Source organism: Micromesistius poutassou (assembly GCF_964030765.1).
Source record: "Micromesistius poutassou genome assembly, chromosome: 3".
Taxonomy (NCBI): Eukaryota; Metazoa; Chordata; class Actinopteri; order Gadiformes; family Gadidae; genus Micromesistius; species Micromesistius poutassou.
In genome coordinates, this window is record NC_140273.1 from 9,831,964 (window position 1) to 9,859,284 (window position 27,321).

At 42.6% G+C, this 27,321-nt stretch overlaps 2 protein-coding genes across 2 annotated transcripts in view; one reads left to right on the forward strand and one right to left on the reverse strand.

Moving 5' to 3' along the window:
* The window catches only part of mgat5b (alpha-1,6-mannosylglycoprotein 6-beta-N-acetylglucosaminyltransferase B), a gene marked incomplete at both ends in the record, with an annotated part of 133,331 nt that overhangs the window by 26,429 nt on the left and 79,581 nt on the right, over positions 1 to 27,321 (reverse strand). Inside the window, one exon of the mRNA XM_084465126.1 lies at positions 7,472 to 7,603. Within this exon, the coding sequence (XP_084321252.1) occupies positions 7,472 to 7,603 (132 nt within the window). The remainder of the gene's footprint in view (positions 1 to 7,471; positions 7,604 to 27,321) is intronic.
* Positions 12,047 to 26,140, forward strand: LOC311340424 (uncharacterized protein; the record flags this gene model as incomplete). Its single annotated transcript, XM_084465327.1, has 3 exons — positions 12,047 to 12,255; positions 24,352 to 25,333; positions 25,619 to 26,140. The coding sequence occupies 3 exons, from the start codon at positions 12,047 to 12,049 to the stop codon at positions 26,138 to 26,140; spliced, it is 1,713 nt and encodes a 570-aa protein (XP_084321453.1).

Below are 27,321 nucleotides of genomic sequence, written 5' to 3' on the forward strand. Positions count from 1 at the left end.
GCAGCAGCCTGGACCCCTCTCGATCGGGGTGGGTGTAGATGGACGTGCGTGAGTTGTTGCGGGCCTGGTTCCTCAACTTGCTCTTCCCACATCTTTTTTTTGTTTCTCCTTAGTACCCGTGTGTACTTGTATGTCTTTTATGTAAAAAAAAGAAAAAAAAAAAAGGTTATGAGAATCATGTTAAAATAAGTTTATACAAAATTCCCTAACATTTTTAAATTATTTTTGTAGCTATGATATTTGCACATTGCTAGGCGGCTGGATTTGGAGATGCTATCCGATATACGGTATGCCTGGGGCCGAACAACAGTAGTTCAGACCAATCTGCATCCTATGAGGAACTACCTGAACTCTGTGATAGGTGATAGACGGTGATAAACAGAGGGTTCAATCACCTGCCAAGTACTTCTTAAAAGGGCCTGCCCTTTTCCAAACAGATTCCAAGGACAACTTTCCAGATGGTTCTGTGTATCAGACCATCTGGCGCACGGTGCCAGATGGTGATAAAGCACTAGAAAGTCATACTTGAGTAAAAGATAAAGTAAAGATATCTTAGTTGAAAGTGACTCTGGAAAAAGTCATCCGTATGCTAATTATTCCAGTAAAAATCATAAAGTAGCCAACATTTAATTTGTTCTCAGGGCTTAATTTGAGCCGGAACACGCTGGAACATGTTCCGTCACCTCCGATATTAGATCCAGAACCTTTTTTATTGGATCCGCCACAGTGAGATGAATCACCAAAATAACGGTACTACTTCTCCTATATGCAAATTTTTGGGATTTAGACCTGAGAGTAGACAGCCAAGGGACACGAGTGAAGTTGTGTGTAAGATCTGCTCATGTGTGATTTGCACAAAAGATGGGAAGACGACTAATCTCCATGACCACTTGCGTGTGCGCAATGCAGAAGTTAATAGAAATTATGATAAATTAAATATCACAGAGCAGTTTTCCGCAGTGTGCCTCTCTGGCATTGAGCAGGATTGCACTCTGCACAACCCAGTCAGTAAAGAAGTCACGATCACGTACGACTCCGTAATCAACACTGTCCAAGCATCAGTGGTGATGGCAACTTTCTCCACTAAGGACCTCACGGAGGGAGGCTGCTGCTACGCCGACGTCATAGTTTGGCGACATGGCACTGTGTAATCCGGTTCCAGAAATGTTTGGAAGACTAACACGTCACGTCTCTGGCAAAGGCTACCGTATTTAAAATAGAATGCATATGCATTAGTTATATTTTCAATTTAATTTACAGAGCAATCTCAAAGTATTTAGGTTAACTATAGAAGAGACTAGGACACACACTAGTGTGTCAGACACACACTAGTGTGTGTCTGACAGGGGGGGGGGCGTGGCATCACGATGGTGGCCCTCCATCGTGATGTCAGTCAGCTATCACGACGGACGATGACATCGTCCATTGGCACAACCCAAGTAGGCAGTGTATTTACCATTACCATTACCTCTAACCCCCGTACTAAGTCGCCGGATCCACCCCTCCTCTGCGTTCCGGGACCTCCCACTTTACAAATTAAGCACTGGTATTCATAACTATTTATAGGGGGAATGTACCCAAGTATAACAAGTAGAATTGAACAAGCATATATATAGGTAAAAATTTGCGGTAGCAAACGGGTGTTTGTCTTTGGTAATCGTAACTAGTGGACGAGGAGGATGCGTTGGTACCGCTGCTCTTGCTGTACATTACGGTCAGTTTGGGATTTATGATATTGGTTGGGTCATGTGGGCTTGAAGGGCCTCAACTCGTCAGTGAGAACGGCAGTTATTTTGCACGCATACGCAACACACTGAAAAGTACGGAAGTCTGTAATTATTATCCGTCAGCTCAACAAGAAAATAATTTTCAGATTTTATTTAGCAGAGAGTAGGCATAATGATGAGTGCACGGCAAATGTATTTGAATAAAACTACCATCTATTTTCACATGTAGTGAGGTAAAAGTGAAATTCAGCAGAATTATTAGAACTCAAGTAATCGTGCCACTGCTGGCCCGTCAGGGTAATGATATACTGATATACCGGTCATTTAGTAAAAAAAAGTATGCAAGGCCATTAGGGACACAGGCTAACCTTTTATCTGTAATTCAGACGCTTAATAGACCATTCATTTAAGGCCTTAACACTTTTAACATTCAGCAGACAGAATAATAAACACACAGCCAGAAACATGCATTAAGTTGATGGATTGCTAAATAAAAACGCTGTAAAAGGTTAGCTTTGTCATGAATTAGGAGCCGAGTTCTGCAGACTCCTGCATGGCTCCAGTGGGGTCCGGTAGACATCCCTACTGGAGTGCTTAGCACTCTGTGCTAGCTAGGCTAGCTCCACTTGGCTTATTTACTTGATGAATAGACGTGTGCGTAGGGACCACCGGACCGCGCGCAACAGAACGGTGGGCAGTGAGTAACAAGGCATAAATAATGAATGTGGACATTGGCGGAAACTTAAAGCAGGAGTAATTACAGAGAGCTGATCCCTCAAGCTCTGGGCTTGATTAACCATGCCTCTCAGCATGTAAGGCTAAAATAGCCCATTCTATCCCGACGGGGAAAAAGAGAAGAGAGTTTAAGTGAGGAAGGGGAGTTAAATGTCATTGGCCCCCCCTCAAACACCCTGTTCCCCTTCTGAGGGGGTTGGTTGGATAACTGGGTTGAGATGAATGGATGGTTTTTCTACAGGACTGTCTGTTTGGAGTTACATAATAGAGACAGTGCAGGGCACAAGACAAATAAAGTATCATTCAGAAAGCCATATCATTCAGAAAGCCAGAGTCACACTGTTTACAGCCTGGCCTTCACCGCCCCGAATAACACCTTCATAAAGGCAGACTCCCAGCTATAAGAACCATGAACACAAAGCCACGATATACTTTGCAGGGGTGTACATATTAGTGAATGATGGATAAGCCTAAGTTAAGTTGTATAAGTATAAGTTGAAAGAACCAAAGAACAATTGAAGGGCTATACATCCATGAATGTCCCGGTGCCAAGCCTTTGAGTCTGTTAAATGATCCTTTCCTCTTATGAATACTAGTATAGCTTACATGTCCAGGAACCACAGTAGAGTGTGCCATGTGTGTATGTTGGTTACGTGGGGTGTGTGTGTGTTTCTGTGTGTGTGTGTGTGTGTGTGTGTGTGTGTGTGTGTTAAGGAGAGAGAGAGAGAGAGAGAGAGAGACCCACACTTGGAGAGAGAGCAGGCGTGGGCAGTGAGAATCGGTGAAGCATTGCTCTCCAGACCACCAGTAAATCATTTCCCCTGCTCATAATTGGATTTAAAAAATACATGGAGCTCTCCTTTTATAGGTGTCGTTGGTCCGGCTTCAGGTATCATTACATCCATTCTTTACACCCCTCGTATTCTCCTTCCCTTCCTTTGTTGTTTGTTCCTACATACACTCTCTCTGTAATTGCAATTCAATCTATCTGTCTTCCTCCCACTCTGTCTAAACCACATCCCCACTGAAAAAAAACATGCACATATGCACAAAAACACACACGTCACGTCTGTGACACGGCTGTGAAAGTGTGAGTAAGGGGAGTGTGGCTGTGGTGCATGTGGATCTGAATGGGAACGATAGGAACATCAACACATTGGGGTGCGCTTTTCAAGAAGTTGGCGTGATGCCGCAGGAGCGGTTATGGTCCAGCGGCCGCCCAAACAAAACACACGCACGCACGCATGCACACATGCACGCACACATGCACACACACACACACTCAAACACAGCCATCCCTGAGCCTGTCAATCAGACTGGTTTATTCCTCTATCATTCTGTCCATCATAAGTGTATTTTCATCCGTGCAGCTGCAGGGAAAACAAACTAAATGTCAATATACAGCTTTCACACATAGACAAGATGGAAAGAATGACAGTTCCACTAATGTGTGGGCGTGAACGGTTACAAAAAAATGACATAAAATCGAATCCCATAATTTTATGCTTCAGTCCAACAAATTGTTTTGTTAACATAGATTTTTGTAACCCTAATCACACTTTGTCGTTTGCGTCAACATTTCTGGGTGGGGACCTTTCAAACCAGCGTGAGCCACAGCTAACGGCCCCCGGCCCCACCGACCGCCTGGCCTCGAGTCTGGCACTCGCCCATTCACTTTGTATAGGAGGCGCGCTGGAGGCGTGCCGGACACGTGCTTGTGTGGGACAAGGGATTCTGGGAAGGCTCGTGTTTGGGGGAGGCAGGTGACTGCGCTGTATCGAAGGGGCAGGAAAAAGGTTTAACTTAAAAAGGTTCAACCTTATGGCTCAACTTCATGCAAATGAGCGCTTCTTGCAGCGCTCGTTCGGCCGTGTGGTCGACATTCAGTGAGTAGTACCGACGGACCGTACGGACTCATTTGCTGGTTTTAGCACTTCCATCGACAAAGAGGTAAACTCCAACACGCAGCCACTAGAGAGAGTGCAGGGGGGGATTGCCAAGCGTTGCCACGATCGAGGCCACGCGGTGGGGTTGAGCCGTAAGGCACGCTCTATTTTTGAAAGTAAGCATCAGTCAGTTACACTCCGGGCTGCTGCTCTAATTCTCCTGAATAAAATCTAGACACTGGCTCTTCGTGAATACCCAGTCTTAAGCAGGGTTACGTCACATAATGTCACCAAGACAGGCTCAATTTGTTTCATGTCGGGCTTGTCATACAAACCGAACATGTGTTTGTTTCATTGTTTAACACAATTTTGTGACGTGTGTGAGATATATATTTATATGTATACATGTATATATATATATATACATGTATATATACATGTATATATATATATATATATATATATATATATATATATATATATATATATATGCATATATATGCTTAATCTCAGTGATGTTTCCGATTCTGAGCTCCCTGTCTCGGCACTGGTTTAAGATTAGCTTCCATCCTGCTTGAATCTCGTGACTGGGATGGCCTACTTTACAAGTTGCTCTGCCTTTGTAGTGATGCCCAAAGCAATTTGTAGGCTCTGAGCACATTTCTATAAAGACATGAAAAAATGAACAAAAAGACAAATGTGAGTACAGAGCATCGCTTCTCCGCTGGCGTCTAATTTGGTCTTCTCCTTTCAGCCTCACTGCCGTTTGTTTTTTCTTCTTCTTTCACTCACTCTTTCTTCTCTGCAGTTGTCCCCTTATTCCCCCCCCCCAGCGCTTTATTGATCGAAAGTCTCAGAATTCTGATCAATAATAGTAAGCTCCTTACAAAAGTCTAGATTGAGGCTCATCACTGCATGTATTGTGTGTGAGAGAGCGAGAGAGAGAGAGTGTGTGTGTGTGTGTGACTGTGACTGTGTGTGTGTGCGTGTGCGCGCATGTGTGTGTGTGCGAGCATGTGTGTGTGTGTGTATGCGTGTTTGCACACATGTGTGTGCTAGTGTGTGCACACACGTGTGAATGTGGTACACATCACATGGTACACACACATCTGTTTGTGACTGTGTGTGTGTGTGTGTGTGTATGTGTGCGTGCATGTGTGTGTAGCTCGCTGTATGCTCCCTTGTTCTTTGTTCACAGTGGTTGATAGTTGGATTTTGTACAGTAGTTTATATGTGTGTGTGTGTGTGTGTGAGAAAGCGTGTGTCTATGTGAGAATGTTTGTGTATGAATTTCTTTGAGGCTCCAGCACAGGGAGATGAGCTCAGTGTTCCAACTTGACTGGGACAGCAGAGACATTCATAGGGTGTAACAGGCTTTTCCCTGGCATCCGATGACTTTACAAACTCTGTGCTCCCAGTGACTAGGGCCGCAACATTCAAACACACAGGCACAAACACACACGGTTATTACCCAGTGATCACCTAACCTGTGTCACGATCTGTCCCCTGCCTTCTCTGAAACACCTCAAAGCTTGGGCTTGATCAGTGAGCTTTCTGTACGCTTACACACTGCCATAAACAACCTGGGGGTTTCATTGCCTAGCATAGCATGTTGTCTTTATAAGTAACCTTCAATATGTTAAACCTCTCCTGCTCAAAACACACTCTCAACATCACCAGGAACAGAGCCAGATGAGTGAGAGTATCCCGGGTACGCTACATTGACACACTGATGGATTAAAGTCACATCCAACGTGGCGTCCAGCCCTGAACTCTCCTCAGAGGAACATTGGATGTAGAAGGTCACGCTAAAGAGCTCATGCCAGAGGAGTCCACCTTCCCAACAAGGCAGCTCTGCTTACACAGCCCTGACCCGGGCTGTGTGTAGAGACCTGGAGAGTGTGCTTGAGATGACCATTAACTTGAAGAGTGGTTCAGTGGTTCAGACAAGGCTGCCCACTGGGTTTTTTATGGAACAAGAACATAATTACAACACCTCTGCTGCGGGCGGTTTGAGGATAACACATCTGGAATGATGCGGTGAGGCACGGTTTAAACTGTGCCAACCTAGGCCGTCTGATGAAACACCCAGGGGCTACTGCTATGTTTGTAAAGAGTGCGAACCGCTGTGTTTCTATTTTCACAGCGAGCGGGAGATCGTTGATGCTGCTCCCCGGCTACTTGGTGAGGGTCCAGCGTATTTTTACAGGTCGTCAGGAGATCGTGTATCATGGAAAAGGGGGAATTAAATCAACTGAATTCTCTGAAACTCTGTATCGTTGTTTTCTCCGTTTACCTCATTAGAGTTTGCGTTTGGGCCACGGTATTCGACAATTAACAGAAGGCTTTAACACTCTCCCTGGTTTCGTTTCTGGTGTGTTCAAATGGAGTATATTGCTGAGAAATGAGAGGGAGATCAGTGAAACCGGGGCAGGGGTTGATGAGCGAGGGGCTGATCACACAGCAACAGCGTCACAGCAGACGTGGACACCTCAGAAACGCCTCGGAAGACACTTTTTTGCACGCCCTTCCAAGGCGTCTCCGGCGGGGCAGGGCGTTTTGTGCAAACCTCTCGGAAAGGGTGTCCAATGGGGCAGAGTGCGCCTTTTAAACGTGTTTTTTTAAACAGTCAAATGGACCCCACAAGACACCAAGGTCTTTCGATTGCTTTAACTGCTATTATTTATTATAATTAAGGAATGATAGTTAGTATTTATTATTCACTTTATCCCTACACTGCCAACATCATCTTCTCATGGTTGATAGCCCTTTGGCAGTGTCTTGTCCTTCGTTGCCCAGCGGCACTGAGACGAGGCAGAACATATTTTTAGTTTTATACGCGGTGAAAAAACACCAGAGAGAGCTCAACACCGTAATCTCGAGCCATGAAGAAAATCATGTTAAAGTGGCTTCGCATTTTTGAAAAGGCCATGTTCCCTTAGTTTGCGCTCCCTCCCTCACTACCTCCCTCACTCACTCCCTCACTCTCTCCCACCCTCACTCACTCCCCCCCTCACTCACTCTCTCCCTCATTACAGTCCCCTCACTCACTCACTCCCTCACTCCCTCACTCTCTCCCTCCCTCAGTCACTCCCTCACTGGACATCTCATGCGTGGACCTACTTGTGTTTCTTCAGCGACAGCCCCATGTGCTGCTTCATCTGCTGGAGGCCGTGGTAGTCTGTGTAGATGAGGTCAAAGGGCAAGGGGCCGGTAAGCGGGCAACTTCCTCTTCCTGGGGGAACGCCTAGGAACCTGCAATAGAGACACACACAAGCACACAAGCACACAGAGAAACACAAATTTACTTGTGTTTAATTTTGTAACATTTTTCCTCAACATATATTATTTATTTTGATTCATAACATTTAAAAAACACTTCATTTATTATGCAGGTCAACTGAGCCTATTGTTAACATGTGGCCTCGTTTTTGGCTTTCCAATCTGTGTGATAAGTCAATATTTCAATAAAAAAGAAAAAAAAAATTTTGGGAGACTTCTTGAAAGCAAACTATCTGAATAAAGAGCATGACCATGGAAATATACAAGCAGGGATTCACCAAGCATCTTCAACGACTCAATAATCTGTGCATGTATAATTGCAATGTCTAATCATAGTTGTAAACTACTGTATACAAGAATCAAGAGGTTTTATTTGCATAATGAAACATTATTTTGTTTGTCAGGCATTGCCACAACAACATGACAAATTCAACTGAAGAGGAGGTTAAATAAATAAAATAAATAACTTAAATTAATAACATTTAAGATGATAATAATAACAAATTATGACGCGAGGAAACCTGCGATAAAAGGTGTTAATTTAAGGCTAGTGATTCAGGATTTAATGATAATAATTAAGGATGATTATGATTGCGTTTGCAAATAAGCTGCTGGTTCGAGCCGTCCTCAGGCGGTACCGTAGTCTGAGAACACTCTTAATGAAGTTGTGTGTGTCTGTCAAAATGTGCTCAGAATCCCCAAGCACGCCTCATGTTTGTCCTCTGCTACATGTGTATGTGTGGGTCTACCCACAACTGTGTTTGTATAAACATATTGGCAGACAATATTATTGTAATGAGCGTTTGGTGGCTGCCTAGATCCATGTCTTATCTAAGTGCTGGGAGCTGAGCAGCGATATATAATGGACTTGACATTAATGGTGATGGCTCAAGGGCCTCCTGTTACCATGCCCACTGATGTGCTACTGGACATCTGACCCGTGAGTGGTCTGCCAGCGATTACTTTGGCCCTTCCGAGGCAAACGGCTCAGAGGATAAGGGCAGCGCAGATGTGGTTTGAAACCCCAGTGTATTTTATCTCCTTGTTGTGATTTTCCCACAAGTGGCTTTTCAATCGAAGTACGTTTTGACAGCTTTGTTCAAGCCACCCTTATACAAGAGCGGCCACGGGCCCTGCATAGAGAAACAGGCCATGATAAAAGTGATTGATTACACAAATGATTGTACAGAATAATGTTAATTAAAGGACAATAGGACAGCCTCAAACCATCGTTACCGTGTTTCCTCCTTTAAAAACATCTGTTACCAATATAATTAGTCAAAAACACTTGCTTGTTCAAATTCTGCCTGAGAGCAAGTGGAAACAATGGCAATACAGCTCCAACTGATCAACTCTCATTGATTCCAAAAGAGCAAAGTCCTTTAATGCCACAGTGCGTGCGTGCCAAATGCTCCGTACAAGGAAGTAATTCTAAACAATTATAACAGCGACAGATGTTTATTTATAAGGGTCTGATGATTGTCCCTTAAGAGGACGCAAGAACTGAAGTGAATATTGTGAAAAATGGACAATAACAAATTAATAAATGATCATGTCAGCACAGCAGTGTTTGCATGCTTGTGTAACCCACTAGTTCCTATAAAGTGTATTAACCTGTGTCTTATGCATCTTTTAAGCATGCACATCCATGCACGGCACCTTTTAAAGGATTTCTTGCTTGATTTCACACGTCCGACCTTGTACACATGAAAAACAGTTGAATTTTGAAGTAGGCACTTTGCCGCAGACTTTCTTGCAAGTCCATTGCCCATTAATAGCATTACCGGACGATGCCCTTTCCCATGAATAACATCTCTCTTAATCACAGAGAACGGGAGGCAGACAAGAGGCGGCTATTCACCCATGTGTGCAAGCTTTTCCACAGCAATTTAAAGTTTTTGGAAGAAAGTAATAACATAATATTATATTAACGTCACCCACAATTGCAAAGTGACCTTTTGAGACGGACCAGACGCCAATGGGGGGAATAGAAAATATGAAAAGGAACAAGGCTGATAATGTGGATATTTCTCACCCAGGGGTCTTTGGCATACAAATATGACTCACAGTTTCAGCTTCATAAACTGAGCAGATTCTGTTCTCTTCAAATGGGCACATAGGGAGCTTCCTGCCTGCACCCCTCTGGTGAGTTGCAACCCTTTTCAGCGTGAGCAGAGTGAATGCATCAGAGCCACATTCCATGAGTGCGTTCCGCCTGCACTTCCAAGGCCTGCGACATAAAGGAACACAGGATGCCATCGGGGGGTCTCGGTCCAGTAAGAGACATCAAAAAGCTTTGGGCAGTGGAGCAGTATAAGATTAGAGTTAATGGCAGACAAGGTCATTTGTTCAGTGGAGGGCACAGAGAGTGAGACGTAACGGAAGCGATTGGAAGAGAGACAGAAAAAGAGAGGCAGAGAGAGATAGAGAGAGAGAGAGAGAGAGAGAGAGAGAGAGAGAGAGAGAGAGAGAGAGAGAGAGAGAGAGAGAATACTAACTACTAATTTCTCTTTGGTTGCTAATTACTTTAGCCTTACAAGCTTGCGTTGCATTTATTTGCATTTCTATGATGATAATCTTTAGTGTTGATATCCAAACCAACAAAGAACAAAGTAATACATAGAAAACTAGTAGAAAGTAGGAGAGTGAAAAAAAGAGCAGGCCCTGAATGCTAATGATCCTGTGTGTAGGATTTCCCATGAGACCCCTGAAAGTCTCAGATTTTGTCCAAAAATAATAATAAAAAATAATGAATGTCACTAATGGTCACTTAAATGTTTTAAGCTCACCATGTCCAGTATTCAGAATTCAAAACATTTATTCACAAATATGTTCTATTTTTTACCAAGTGGAGCCAGCCAGTCCTATGCGCCTATGCAAATTAGCCATGTGCGCCAAACAGAAGAAAGACGTAATGTTGAGAAGTCATATAAAAAACGGATAGCAAGCGAAAGCTAAACCAGAGTGTATAACTTTGGGTCTATTCTAACTTAAGGTAAGAGGCTATTTTTCAAATCTTTGCAGTGACTGAATTGTGATGATAGAACTGATTGTTGTGCATAAGATGCGACTGCGTGCGTGTCCTTTCCGGCTTCGTCATACTGCATGGTTATGTAGGTCTTGTGGTTGGCAGCCTTGGAGTTGGAGAAGTTGGAGTGATTGTGTACGTGCGTGTGCAAGAGAGAGAGAGTGGACACCCGCCGTTGTGATGTTTGGCTTGTTGTGGGCTGTCTGTCAGCATCCGCCGTGGTTGGACAAATGTGCTTTGTGTATGTGTTCAATGATGTATCTCTGTCTGATCGTATTTGCTGTAGATGAATGGTTAAATAATGTCACACCACGATCGGTCATAGCCTACTGCAGGCTCTCATCACACTCTGACTGCGTGTCAGTCTCCGATAGGCTATATACCTGGCATTAATTCAGTTGATTGCTCTTCTAAGTGCGCCAGATTGGTGCCAATTATTGTCGTGTTTGCATTGTAAGGCACAACTTTGCCACTCCATGTTATAAAACAACGTGCATCCAAACAACTTTAGCCAATGCTGCCTCCTATGTCAGTGTTGCTTTACGAATACTATAGCATATCGGATTATCAAAAATTGTTAAGTGTGTGCATGTGTATGTTGTCATGTAGGCTATAGACTTATTGTCTTGGCTTGCATCCATAACATATTGTAATGTTATAGATAGGCCTACTGCATATTGAGAAAATGTATATCGGTAGGCCTATTGCACATATTTACGGGTATTTCGCACACTGGTTATACCAGTATATTTTTGAAAGAGATATGTAGGCTAGTTGAGACAATATCGCCATACCGGTATATTATATATTATTTTGATGTTGCCTTGCGGAGGACTTCCCATTTCTCCGACGCTCCATTTTTCCTTTATTTCGAAAAAAATAAACCCTCTGCTCCGACATCCCATTGTTCCGACTATATAGGCTTTTGTGGATCACCTCCCATAATCTAAGATCTGAATCATCAAGCCGGGGCTAAGATTCAGATCTTAGCTCCGCAGTCGGAGCGCTCCGCAGTGTGCAGTGAGCGCCACAATTGGACCTCAACGGTGGCGCTCACGTCACATAATCTGAACAAGTTCACGTTCAAGTTCTTTGTTTGCAAATGTGTTGTGTTCAGTTCAAAGTTCACAGAAAAATGAACGTATTCAATGAACTCGTTCTTTTGAACTCGTTCATGCACAACACTGGTGTGGGACACAGTGAATCTCCATCTCCTGAAAGTCCTACCCCCAACTCAATCAGCTGCTCAAACTCTGATGGGTATGCTAACTGCTTTTACTCTCCATCATGTTTATCCGAGCGCGTGCGCTTGTTTGAATCCATAATATTACCAGAGACAATTTGAGGACAAACAAGATTAGATCTCTTAAATCAGAACAGCCGTGTTGATGAGAGCATGTGAGGAATTCAAACACAAGTCTCCTTCACTGCTTCCGTGGTGTGGACAGAGCTGCCCGGAGAGTAGAAGGGTGGAGAGGGTGTATGGGGGTGGGCTCAGGACCCTGGACAGCTCCCCGGTCAGAGGCAGGCTGGTGGTCTGCTTCAAAATTGTGTTCCTCGTGCTCCAACCCAGGCCTGATCCCAAGCAGAACCAGCGGTATCTTGATAAAGGAACAATGTGGGACCGGGACTGATTCTAACAGCGGATCCGCTTCAGAGGCATTCGACGGCAACGTAGACCGTTGAGGATCTGACCGATCACAAACCTTAGGATTTCGTAACCAAGCGCCAGGCCGATAATGCAATCCTGAACATCACACGGCTAAGGGTGGACTGCTGTCTACTCAGAAGTGCCTTCATCATAATGACTTTTTAACGTGCACTGTCTCTCGCTGCCTTTTCAGCCGGGGTGTCGCCATATCACACTGACTTCCAACACTGCGTACGTGAGGTGTCTCGGGTGCGTCTCTACCTCCCAGGATTCATATCAGGTTAAACACAGTGTGTTCTACTCCAGCCCTCATTTCCTTTCTCAATCACTGAATAAATTGGGTTTCTTTCTGTACGTTCAAAGAAAAAGTATATTTGCAACCTATATACCTATAGCTATATAGGTATATATATACTATATAAATATACTATACCTATAGTATATTTGCTTCCTTTGCCTCGAGTCGTCATATTGCCCTCATCACTCACACACACACACGCACCCATGCACACACACACACACACACACACACACACACACACACACACACACACACACACACACACACACACACACACAGACCTATTCATTAAGTGAGCTGAAAAGCTGTATTAAATAATGTACTGTGAGGAATGCCAGCCCTAATATAATATGCATCATAACTCTTTTCCATTAGACTTCTTCAGAGCCATGTTTGCTCACAGATGGCTATCCATCTCCCCCATCAGTGGTGTGTCTTAGGGGGGGATTTGATGAAGGCCAGAATTTAGTTAATTGGCTCACTGCCAAACTCATTGGTTTCGGTATGGCTAATGTTAATGGCCATTCGGGGCAGGAGCATGGACTTTGGGAAAATGGAAAAAAGGAAAGGTGGTTTGAAAGGGAAATGGAATTGGAAATGGAGAGAGGGAGAAATGGAGAGGCATCACGGTTGCCATTAGCAATTTATGGGTGCTCTGCTTTACCAAAGGGAGTCTTATTTCCTTCTCTCGCCTAGCAGAAGAATATTAAAGACATAACTATAAATAATGCCTTTTCCCTATTCTCTTGAAGCAGCCTGCTCTTTTCACCTTTGTTAAATGCACTGAGGAAACCCATTTGTTTAAGGCCTAAACTGGCCAATGCTGCTTATTAAAAACGTTGTATATTTGCAAAAAGCTTAATGGATCTAAAACAGTAGGCCTTATCCATCTCCAAATGCATTGTTCACTTTAGAAATCCGAGCAGAGAAAAGTGTAAATCAGTTATCTCTTCAAATCTTTTTGGTAAACCTTTCCCTCTCATATCTGGCCCTTGAGAACTGCCTATTCAGAATGACTTATTACAAAGTTTCATTCCCCTTTAATAAATGTTTGTCGTTGCCAAACAAATCTGCCATGACAAGTTAATACAATTTGGAATCTATTTAAATATTAATACACAGGGATCAAACACACAACCATGTCCCTGTGTTACGTAAATTGGTTGCCACTCAGCCGACAGTATCTTTGGATCCAGAATCTGGCGAATGCTAGAGCCAAACTTCTGGAGGGGGGGCGGGGGGAGACTGCTAGGCGCCTGGGCCAGAAACAAAAAAGTGTAAGGGGGGCGGAGATACACAGATTTTTCTGTTTTGATACAGCGTGGCAAGATGAAGGCTCAAGAAGACGATATTAACAAATGTATTTCCACAGTGGCCGGGCTAATACATGGGTTGGATTTGAAACAATTACACGGCCCCTTTGTCTAAAGACATTGGTGTCCGGGCGGCAATACGGCTATGGGAAGGGTTTAGTGTTGTGTGCACTCTGGATCTCTGTTTAATGAGACCTCCAACAGGATGAGCTGCGGCAGCACTGCTAGTGATAGCGCTGTGGAAGAGCCTTGCAATCAGTGCAAAGCCCCCCCTTGCCTCATCGCTTATCCCAACAGGTCCCGTTTACTCCTTCGAAGCCACGTTGTAGTCTGGTTTTGTGTGCGACTTTTTACCAAGCCGTGATTTGTTTATTTTATTAATTGAAAGCTCGATGCTCTACTACAGCATAGTGGACAGAAGAATAACCCTTCCCTTCCGATCGATGGTCAGCCACAGCATCTTTGAAGTGGTTCTGCCGGTCAGGTTGTTATCGGTCTAGACCCGTTCCGTGTGACAAGCTCCGACAGATCCCTGTCCCAAGGAACACGACGGGATAGAAATAAATCAGAAGCGAAAGGAAGAGCTTGTCTGCCCTCAGCCTTTAGATGTTTATCTAAGGTCTGATTTGTGAAACCAGCCTAACAGTGGATGATAGAGTTGTGCTGTTCAACAGACCCTTTTATAAACCAGGGCACTACCCGTGCCCTGGTTTATAAAAGGAGCAAATCCATAATTTCTGTAAGAGCAACACCTATTTTTGTCCAACAATGACACTTCTGTGAAATGGGTCTAAAGCTTCCGCTGCACTGATCTCCTTAAGAAGCACGTCATTAAAGAGCAATACAAAAACATGAAGTAATCCCAAAGCATTACATTATATATTAGGGGACCTAGCTACGAGAATACATTTAGTCACAGATGAGTTTGTAAAGCAGGAGTGGATTCTGAAATTGTACCTTCTAGCTGAGTGGAAAGCTGTCATGTTCATGGAGCTATAAACTGGTATTACAGACGATATAGTAGTTCCAATGTGAGGTAACAATGAAGGATTTGAGTGGGACTTCGGGGCCTATTCTTCAAACCCACGTCTGAATAACTTCATCTTTCAAACTACGCAACAAACAACCACAGACACACGACACACTCAATCTCACACGCTAATCCACTCCCCGTCTAGTGTGAGATGTCTCTGCTACATCTTGTTGTGATTGCACACAGGTTTCTGACTTTGATAAATGTGTTTACCGCACACAACAGGCGTGTGTGTGTGTGTGTGTGTGTGTGTGTGTGTGTATTTGCGCTTTTTCCAAGAGCGAAAACACACCAGTGCGCACTCTCCTATTCACAACACACATAAGCATGCTTACACAGATGCAATTTTATGTTTCCATGGTAGATACTCTCTCAAACACACACACACACACACACACACACACAGGTATGGCAGGGAGCTGAAAGGCACTAGTTACCCACGCAGTCAAGACACGCTGGAAAATAGAAGGCTGCATGGCATTGGTAACACACAGATAGAGAGAGAGAGAGAGAGGGGCCAGGGAGGAGAGGAGAGGGAAAGGAATAGAAGGAGAGGAAAGAAGGAGAAAGAAGACAATGGGGGAGGATAGAGGAAAGTAGGTGAGAAAAGAGGAGGCTTGAGGTGGAGAGAGCGAAGAGGAAAGCCAGAGATGGAGATGGAGAGCGAGGGCGAGGGCGAGAGAGAGAGCGAGAGAGATTAGGAAGTGGGAGATAGAGAGAGAGAGGACTGAACACAGTGAGGTGATAGTAAGTATGAAGATGCCTCTCTAACCTGTTCAGTTTGAGTATGCAAGCCCACGGGCACGCACACGCTCACCAAGAGCATGTGCACCCGGTTAATGAAGCCTGGTTACGTGTCCCCCAGTGCCAGGCAGCACACTTCTTTTTGCTTTAGTCAGCAACTTGTGATCAGATCCCAGTAAATCGTGATGTATCACACACACTATCAGATGTGAAAGGCCGTGTTGTGTGGGGGGGGGGACACACAAACAAAGCACACAGGCAAGCACGCACACACACACACACACACACACACACACACACACACACACACACACACACACACACACACACACACACACACACACACACACACACACACACACACACACACACACACACACATACACAGTGCATACCATTTCATAAAAAACATACATTTTAATTTTATAAAACTTCAAGATGTGTTTTTTCTTGTTAAGTGTCACACTCAGGCAAAAGTGGAACCCACATCTAAGGAGCATCGTTGGAACAAATACTGAATTCTTTATGCAGAAAACAATAACAAAAAAAAACTTTGCGCGCATCTTGAAAGACGACAACAGAGACACAAGCAGGGACTACAGCCTACGGCTTTATCTGCTTCAGGGCTCTCTCTCTCTCTCTCTCTCTCTCTCTCTCTCTCTCTCTCTCTCTCTCTCTCTCTCTCTCTCTCTCTCTCTCTCTCTCTCTCTCTCTCTCTCTCTCTCTCTCTCTCTCTCTCTCTCTCTCTCTCTCTGTATATATACGTTGACGCTGCATTGACAGCTATGACCCGACCCTATCCTATCCTTCCATATGGAAGGTCTTGGACACAGCGTTGGTTATGTCAACAACTGGCTTCTTGTCAGTAATGGGTCTTGAGAGACGGTTTACTGGAAACAGTAATTTGTGAAAAACAGACCCCGGGGTAAACAATGGGATTTCAAATGGGACTTAGAACCACTGCTCAGTGGTCGATACTAAAACATATAGGCCTATACATCTCTACTGCCTTTTACACTGTACTGTTTTTCAACAAAATGCATGTTGGCACACCGGTTATATTCGCAAAACAAGGCATTGAATAGGGATACAAATAACTAAAAATGCATTTAATCTTGGATACTTTCCCAAATTCTGAACTCAAGTCAAGTTGTATTTATTTAAATAGGCCATTTCGTATTCATAGATTCACAGAGCAGCCTATGAATTAAACTTTAATGTTTACCCTCCAAACGCAAAGTAGTCAGACAGGGATAACAAGCGCTTCAGAGAGGGAAAACACAAAGTCTAAATTTTAAAGGACAACGGGATGGCAAAATGGCACAGTCAGCATTTTTGTTCAGGAAAGTAGTTTTATGCGTAAATAAATAAAATACCACAAAAAAGCCTTTTTTTTTTTTTTACAGGTTATCATAATGGAATTGAAGCAAACACGTGTCGTTTGTAATTATCTTACGATGTTATTTTATGGTTTTTGGCCGGTTTTGCCAAGACCACAGGTGACATTGTCTCAGTCGAGATATAAATCAGACATGAGTTCGGTTCCACTCCCCCCTTCTGGCTGTGTAGGGCAAACCAACATTGGTCAGTTTGCCGTCAATGGACGTCCATTCTACTGCAAACAGGGATTCAGCAGCTCCTATAGCTGTATGTTTGTTTGGCCATCACAAGTTTGAGTGAACAAACTGCCCTGGCTTGGTCGTTTTCTCCATTACTGCCCACACACTAACAATTCCGCAAGTTTAGATTCTGTGTTTCATTGCCACCACACATGCACACTGTAAATGACAGACTTAATGACAGAGAAGCAAGGAATTATCATTTTGAGCGAAGTTGGCTGCATTAGGGGCAGTATAATGGACTGATTCTAAATTCTGAGTGGAGCAACATTTTAATATGTCAGGAGGGTATCGTGTAGGAGGGGGGTATTTTTTAACTGATTGGAATGCTGCCTAAACGGTCGCTTCTGAATCCAAATGAAGTGCTCAGTTTCTGGTTTTCTGAAGGTAAGTAGAAAGCTCTCAGTTAGTCTGTGAGCATGCGCAGTCGTGTGTAAACACAAAATTGTTCGTTTGTGGGTAGTATTGGAGAAAACGACCTAGTTCGTATGCCATTACTTCTAAAAACTAAAAACTAAATTACAGCTATTGGATCTGCTCATTATGAATACAATGGATGTCAATGGCTCTCACAAACTGCCACTTGTACACCGTGAGAGGGGTTGAACCATGATTTAGATCTCGACATAGACTATGTCAACAATTAACCTGGGGTCTTAATAAACCAGCCAAGGAATTGATTACATTCAGACTATTGTTGTGAGAATATCTTCAGGAAATTTCAAAGTGTCATTAGCCTTTTCTAATTGACTACATGTAATTGAGAGAAGCTTCAGCTGCTGAAAATAGACAAGGGTTTTGGTAATGAATAAGATAAGATAATCAAAGACAATCATTTATGCTATATTTTGAAGTTATTTTGAAAGCCCCCACTAAACCATATTTATGTAATTTATGTTATAATTGACATGTGTGTTATGTGAAAATAACAAGGGGTGTATTATATTTGTGAGCAAAGCCACCCATCTTGTTTCAGACTGACTCATGTTATTTTGGTCTAGATCGACTGCTGATCTGTTAGCTCTACAAGCACTGCAGCCACAAGTCACACACAACCCAATTAAAAAGTACGCTCTAGAGCTCTAGACCTCGGTTACCGTGGTGTATGTGTGTGTGTCAAGAGAAACTAGGTGTAGAAGGGCCATCAATTATGTTGTTTTTGCTGTTGTTGCCTTTCATTGTACTTTACACTTACCCTAGAAATCCAGAGTTCTCGTAAGAGCACAATTTGAATTTGCTCAGCAAGTCACTCTGGGAACAAGCACTATCACTCCCCGATTCCCCTGGATCCGAATATTAACCAATCACATCGGTGTATTTGATATAGGCAGGCCAAAAGGGTTGCTGTTTTACCGACCGGATACGGCAAGAGTCTTATCTATTGGTTAGCTCCGCTGGTCTGTATACGTCACCCCTTACTTGTATTCTTCTGATTGGTCGTAGTGTTATCCAATTGCGTGCAGTGATATTTTCAAATGCATGCTTGGTGCCGCCCCTCGAGTTGGGCCATTTTTATTACTCGTTGCCAGACCCTACAGCTTTCTAGATGTGGGTCTGAATTTCCAGGCTACTTTACTCACTAAATATGTTATTTGTTATTAGAAATGCGAGTTATTAAGCCAACAGCAACAACTGAAATCACATACAATAAATGTTATATAAAATAATATTATAAAAAAAGAATGGCCTGAGCATAATAGGAAAGGAAGGAGTGTTATCCCCATGGTAACGACCAACACCAACTTTGTGTTACTTCTTTCAGTTCTGAGCTTTATAACGAGCGATGTTGTTAGCCTATCTGCAATGTGCCAGACAGTGTACTGTTGTACTAAAAGTGTCTGAGAAGCTTAACCCGCTCTCGGAGGCAGCCATCAACGTCGATGAAATGCTGCCCGTACGGAGCCCCGCATAGCCAACACACTCAGTGTCCCTTTAACATCAAACGTCCCTCAGGAACGACACGTCCAGGTCACGAAAAGGACCTGACCTGAGTTCGGAGCATAGTGGAACGTTACCTACGTGGTTGGCAGAGACCTGTTTTCTCAAAGATGCCAATCTTATTTAACTAGGAGTGACACAATGACATACTATGTTGAAGATCATATAAGGTATATTAGCATGTTAATAAAAAAATACGATTTCCGGTTCACTCCCTCTTTAAACACATTTAGCAATCATATGTACTGATAGTGTGAGGTTTAAATTATAAATAATGTGTGGTGTCTTAATATTTTTCATAATAAATTACTAATATGATATGATATTTAGGATGATATATATGATATGATATGTATATAATATGATTAATTACCTAATTATAAAACGGGTGGCTTAAATCAAGCGATCTGATTGGTTCCCAACTGTTGTATATTGAGCGTATACACACAGCTATGACGCCCGTTCAGTTTACAGAGTCCAGTATCACTCCGCGCCTAACTTGAACTGTTGTTTATTTATATATAAAAGCAATAGCATAGTTCACTGAAGCCTAAAAACATGTTGATTGCTGGAGAGGGTGGAAATGTTGTAAAGCAATAGGCACACGGTGAGTGAACTCGATAGTAGGCTAAATTGCTGGAGAACCGAGCTACCGTCTCTAGCCTTCTCTCTGAAGGACGCTACAGTGTGTTGCATAGCAACCGCCGTACACTTTGCCGGCAGCCAGGAGGGACTACTTTTTTGTATTTGTTAAAAAAAATGCTTTTCCGACTTTCATTTCGCCATACTTACGTAACCATTTTATAAAAGCAATAGATCACTTCAGTCAGTGGTATACGGTCATTATACCACAGTGAAGGGGTATATCCACACAGTATACCCACCAGTGAAGGGGGTCGCCGTCCCTCCACTGCGCGTCGGGACAGACAACGCCCCTTAACTGTGGTATAATGACCGTATACCACAGCCTGTCGTGATCTATTGCTTAAATATATTGTTTTCCATTTGAGAGGCGAGTGACCCTCTATATGAAAACTTTATAGGCAAATACAAAGCGCAACCGTCAATAATCCAACCTGAAATAAAAAAGAATAGCATTGGTCTTAACAATGTTCAAAGTGTTGAACATTGTTCTGTAAAGGGAAGCTAGGCCAGGTGGTTTTGTGCAATGCAGGACGTTTATAAACAATAAATCAAATGTACACACGCGCTGACTTAATGTATTTCTGTGCTAAGCCTCAATTTTGGAGCAGTTCGGAAGCGAGGAGGGGCGTACTTGGGGTAAACATCTGCTAGGTAATGAATTAATATGTGAGCAATGCACACCACTATAACAGTAATAGTCATAATAAAAACAATGCATAACTACAAAAAAATACAGATATATAATAAATAAACTAAATTAACTATCATAAAAGCTGCATTTTATTCCTTTGTAATGATTATACGGAAAAGTTGGCTAATTGAGAGAGAGAGAGAGAGAGAGAGAGAGAGAGAGAGAGAGAGAGAGAGAGAGAGAGAGAGAGAGAGAGAGAGAGAGAGCTTTAATTTGTTGTGAAGCAAGGCCCTGTGTTAGAAAGTTTGGCCCAATCTCCCTTGGCCCAATTAGTTGTTTGTGCATTTTATATAATCGTAATCATTGTGCGACATCGCCTTGGAGTTCATCTGAATATGTTGTGTGTATGTGTGTATGTATGTGAGTGAGTTGCACATGTGTGAGTGAATCGCACATGTGTGCATGCATGTGTGTGTGTTTATGAGATTGATCTTTGCATGGGTGTGTGTATGTACGTTTTGACCTCAGTGGGTGAGAGTTGTCGTTATCCCAGTACACGAGAGAGAGAGAGAGAGAGAGAGAGAGAGAGAGAGAGAGAGAGAGAGAGAGAGAGAGAGAGAGAGAGAGAGAGAGAGAGAGAGAGAGAGAGAGAGAGAGAGGTCATATAGAACTGCGTCACGTGTTTGATGAGTGAGAAGTGAACGGAACCGGTCACACCCATGAACAGAGCGGCACAGAGGAGAACAAAGGACAGATCACGGAGGAGAAAAGAGAGAGCTGTGGTGAGACTTGTGGGGAAGGACACCCAAGGAGAACAAATTCAACATCAGCAAGGGATGGAGGAGAAATGGTGAGCAAAAAATACTGCCTGCAGTGCACATTCAAATCTATCTGATCAAGAACCTACATTTATGTTTCAAGATCGCATTTCCCTCGTCGACAAATGTATCATTCAAGCGTGCAATACATATCCATGGTAAAGCATCGGCTGGAATAGGTTCTGATGTCACTCAGGCTATCTGTCCTAGTTGTTCTGCCCCTAGGTCCTCAGCACTCAGGACCCCCTGCATGGAAGAAGTCCCACCCCCCTCCCCCCACCTTCAAGGTTGGGCTAATTGGGGTCTGTGAACTCCATATTGGGGTGAAGAGTGTGTGTGTGTGTGTGTGTGTGTGTGTGTGTTAGTGTGTGAGAACCACTCCCTGCTCTTTGATAGGATTAGATAATTGCTTGTTGTTGTTGTTTTCCAATGTACCGTATTAGCTTGAAATCCTGTCAATATGTTACTGACATGACTCAACTAGTCTTATTATATCTTACTACTTGACACATTGACTGGTTATCTGATTAACTGACAAATGAACATAGTTCATATGAAAGTACAACATTACTGACCTTCCACAAAGTATGCCGTCAAATACACAATGTATCCTTGCCGTTCATATACAATGTATACGTTCATACAATGTTCACGGACGACAAGGGCGGACCAGTCCCTGCTCATTCTTTTCAACAGCACTCACAACTGCCCATTTGAGAAATCAAATGTGCGAGCCACTCCACTGGCTTGAATGGCCTGAATGGTTTCTTCTGAATTATAAGGTCATTTGTATTCTCTTAACCTACTGTCGGAGACCACATTGTTTGCAGGAAGGCAGAAGACAGTGGCATTGACTCCCAATGGCAGGTCAATGGCATCTCAATCTCACCGTTCAGTTGTAGCCAAAATATAATAAAAAATATTTCCAATGGTAATCGTGGCATTATTCAACATGAATCATTTATCAAAAGTGTGGTGTTCAATTGAATTCCCTTCCTGCTACTAGTACTACTACAGCGGAATAAAGATACGTTTTTGAATCAAAACCCATCCTACTAGAGCAGGTTATTATTTTAGTTTTTCACAATATTTGAATAGAGTATTAATAATACATATTTTATTTATATTATAATTATTTAATATAATTAATAAATACATATTACAGACAATAAATATAATAAATATTATTTATATTCTAATATTTTATCAACTATAGCATAGCTTTATTTGCTATGCTATAGCTTTTAGATCGGTTCCTGTGTTTGAAATCCTTAACAATAATCTCTGTTGAATAAATATACTTGGTAAGTATGTTTCCAACCCCCCAAAAAGCCCTAAGGGATTTAAAAGGGTTTATATAACTCCCCATCTTCGCCCTCTTTTAGCATGAGAGGATCCAGGAATATGCTGATGACATGCCCCATAGAAGCGACTCAATCTTTCCACCACTTCTGGATTCTCAAAATAGTCTGGAGTACATTGTTCACTACATAAATAGTATGGATCAGTGACAAGAGCAGGCACATTAACTCGACATTTGAAAGCCTTAAACCACAACATTGACAGACGCAGATATTTTGTGGCTTTGAAAATGTATTTCTTCAAATCACCTCGGATACAAGCTAACCCGTAGTCCGCTATAAGTACATGCATGAGTATATCTTCAAAGATACATCTTCAAAAGGCCTTTGAGACCCCAGGATGCATGTACAAGCATGTTAACTTGCCGTTTCTGTGACCCAGAAACGTAGCAGAACAATACAAAGTGGTGGGTCATAAATTAGGCTAGGTTATTTCGGAAACTGCGGGTTTGTGTCCCAAAACTGAATAGCGGTCTGTTGACTTCTGCTATTTTTCTAAGCTTAGCAGCACAAGAAGCGACTTCCTGCCACCTCCAGCCCAACAGGCAGCGTAATAACCGGAAAGGATCGTTTTTGTTACTAGAATACTTCACAAATCAACACTTTGATTTGTGCGATTCACAAAAAAAAACGTTTTGGGGAGCAAGTCTTTAAAGGGGACATAATCAGTGTTGAGACTAACGCCGTTATAATAAACGCGATTACGTAACGCCGTTACATTCCTCTGTAATTTGTAATCTAATTAATTACTTTATCCAGCGTTACTAACGCCGTTTCCGTTACTAACATGACTTGTGTTGCCGTTAGTCCGTTACTAAAATCGGGGCCCCAGCGCGATCATGGAAAAAAAAAAAAAAAGCCTGCAGCCAGCATGAGTTCTAGGCTATTGTTTTTTCTTTTCTTCCTTTCCTCCTCCTCACTTCATAAACGGGCTGCAGAGTAGAGAGCACACTAGTACAACACGGTTTCGATAAATACCAAGGATAAGACAGGTCTTGTTTTGCGGATATGGAACAAGGAAGTAACTGACTTGACGATGTATAGCTGCGTGACATCATTGACGAATCCTTGTAGGAGTTTATTTTACACACAAACCGACGTAGCTTCTGTGCGGCGCACACACACAACTTTCGACCGGTAAAACCAAAGTGATAGACAGAGAAGAAATGGCGAGTACAGAAGAGGAGGATAAAGTGGGAAATTTGGCGTTTAGCAAGTGGAAATATAAACACTACTTCACCATCGTTGAGAGAAAGGGGAAGAACTTGTATTTGAAGTGCACGTTATGCTCGGGAGGAAAGCGTTTGTCCACATCGGCCGCGAGCAACTCAAATCTAATGAAGCATCTGACCACAACACATGCAGCAACAAAACTAGTGGCAAAAAACACAGACGACAGCAATAATACATCAGTAGCTAGCTCCAGCAAAGAAGGGCATGACGGGGCCACGGCGGCTAAGCAGCAAAAGCTGGATTTTGATCTCCCACAAAAACCTACTGTCACACAGCGTGAACTGAATGGGCTGATCGGCAGGTATGTCGTTGAAAACATTTTGCCCATAAAAACAGTTGAGTCAGACTCCTTCAAAGCCATCATTAAAAAAATACCCGTCAGAGAAAATGTCAAAATTCCATGCAGAAAGACCTTCTCTAAATATCTGGATGACGAGTATGCCAATATGCACAGAGAGCTACTGAAGGCTTTTGAAGAGATAGAATATGTGTCTACGACTGCAGATATTTGGACTGCACATAACAAAAGTTATCTTGGTGTAACTGCCCACTGGATCCATCCACCTAGCCTGAAAAGAAAAAAAGCTGCCCTGGCATGCAGAAGATTTATGGGCCGTCATACATATGACATTATAGCAACCGAACTAGACGATATTCATTCTTCATTTGGCATTTCACACAAAATAACAGCTACAGTCACAGACAATGGTTCCAATTTTGTGAAGGCATTTAAAGTCTACCAGCCCATTGTTGAGGATGACGAGTGTGAAGATGATGAAGACGGTGCAGATGATGTGTCTTTTGTGGATGTTGATAATGTCTTACAAAACAGAGGTGATGATGTTGATGATGTTGATGATGCTGTGATGGTGACATTGCCACCACATCACAGGTGTGCATCACACACATTAAATCTGGTTTCATGTACTGATGTTGAGAAGTGGCTACAGTCATCAGATGTGAAATCTACCTACAGAAGTGCAACAGCAAAATGCACAGCGTTGTGGAACAAGGCTAGTCGTTCCACAGTGGCTGCGGAGACCGTTGATGAAGTCCTCAAGAAGAAGCTGCTTGTTCCTTGTTCGACCAGATGGAACTCATTCTATGATGCTGTAGCTCGAATCTGCGAGATCCCCATCACCGAGCTGACCACGCTCTCCTCCAAGTTTGGAGTGAAAGCAATCACAGAGCGGGAGCTTCTGCTCCTCAAGGAATACTGCAAAGTTATGAAACCACTGACAGTAGCCTTAGACAAACTTCAGGGTGAAGACAGGTGCTTCCATGGCACACTCCTACCCACGCTGGAGTCAATGATCTCCCAAACCCTGGACCCTGAAAACACGGGGGGCCTGCAAATCCTTGTCCACCTTCCAGCGGCAGTTGTCATGGTAAGAAATAGCCTACTAACTTTAAATATGTTCTTACATTTTGAAAAAAGCTACATCAAATGGATTTTTAGCATATAATAGAGTGTGTGTGTGTGTGTGTGTGTGTGTGTGTGTGTGTGTGTGTGTGTGTGTGTGTGTGTGTGTGTGTGTGTGTGTGTGTGTGTGTGTGTGTGTGTGTGTGTGTGTGAGAGAGAGAGAGAGAGAGAGAGTGTGAATGTGCACTATGCACACTCACATGTGTGTTAGTCAGTGTAATAATGTCATTTGAATCATGTTTAATTTCAGGCAGTGAAAACCAGATTTGCAGAGATTCTGGAAAGCGAGAGTGCCATACTAGCTGCTATGACGCTGCCCAGGTTTAAACTACGTTGGCTGCGGACACAGGACAGAAGGGACAAGGCCAAGGCAAGTCTGCTGGCAGAGTGCCGTAAAGTCCAAGATGAAGTCCTGCTTCAAGGTACCAGCACATCAACACACAACCTCAGCACTGCCACTGACTCTGCCAAAGAAGATGAGGACGATGCGTTCTACTGCTTTGTAGAGGAGGATGATCATACCACTGATACTGCCGAATCCCAAATTTTGGATTATGTGAAATCGACGGGTAAAGGCATGGTGGATCTGAATAGATTTCCTCTGATAAAGCACCTCTCACTAAAATACAATGCAGCAACTCCGTCCAGTGCCCCCGTAGAGCGTCTGTTTAGCCTAGGGAAGCTGGTCTTTACTCCAAAGAGAAACAGGTTGTCAGACCAGAAGTTTGAAAAGCTTGTGCTTCTAAGGTACAATCACTGGTTTAATGAGTAGAATGGTTAGATCACTGGGTTGCCTGGATAGATGAAGGAATACATAAGTGTGCATGGATGCAAAGATGAATGTCTAGTTGCTAAAATTTGAGTTTACATTTTCAGTACTACAAATACCTCATATTTTGTTTCACTGTACTTTTTGTACATGCATGAAAAACTTGTAAGAGGCTTCAGTATGTCTACCAGACAGTTTGATTTTTTTATTATTATTTATGCTAGTGTTAACAGCACTTTATTTTGATTAATGGTTTACTTTGCTTAAAGAAAATACTTGAAGGAGGCTACTGTATGTCTACCAGATCAGTTGTCTGAAATTGCAAGACAAATTGTTTTCTTTCATTTGCACTAGTGTTAAAAGCATTGCAGGCCAATATGCCTATTGCTTCTAAATGCACCATAATTGTATTTTTGTTCATGAAGGAACACCTTGAAGTAGGCTGTACTATGTCTAGCATACACCAGCTAACAGTTATTGTTCTGATAAAGTGCTGATTTGTTTAATTTATGCTAGTATTTAAATCACTTTATGTTGTTTAACTGTTTAGTTTTGTGCAAAGAAAGTACTTGAAGTAGGCTACTCACTGTATGTATAGAAGACAGTTGTCTGAACATGTAAGCCTTTTTGTTTCTTCTTTAATTTGCACTGTTTGCACTGAAACATAATATTTTCAGATGTGGGTCAGAGACGAAATACCTTTTGGGGTCCTTGACAGCCAGGTGAAAAGATTGAGCACCACTGACTTAGAACCATACTGTATGTGTTTAGAAAACAGTCAGGATTTAGTAGACATTTCTACTGTAGCTACATTTGATATCAGGTCTGAAAGGGATTGTTATGCCAGTTGCTGATGTGTCAGTTTCAATAAATATTATGTTGATGAGCAATAAATTGAATTATTGAAGTTCATATCCCCCCCCCATGGCAAAGGATATTTGTTTAAGGTTAATTATCTCTCTATGCTGTTCTACTCTATGAAACTGGCGTGTGAAACATGCTTCTAAAAAGCCGAATTCTTTGACATATTACTTTGTTTTAGTAACGCAAAAATTACTTTTCCTAGTAATTAGTTACTTTTATAATAGAGTAATTGAGTTACTAACTCAATTACTTTTTTAAGAAGTAATTTGTAACTGTAATTAGTTACTTTTTCAAAGTAATTTGCCCATCACTGGACATAA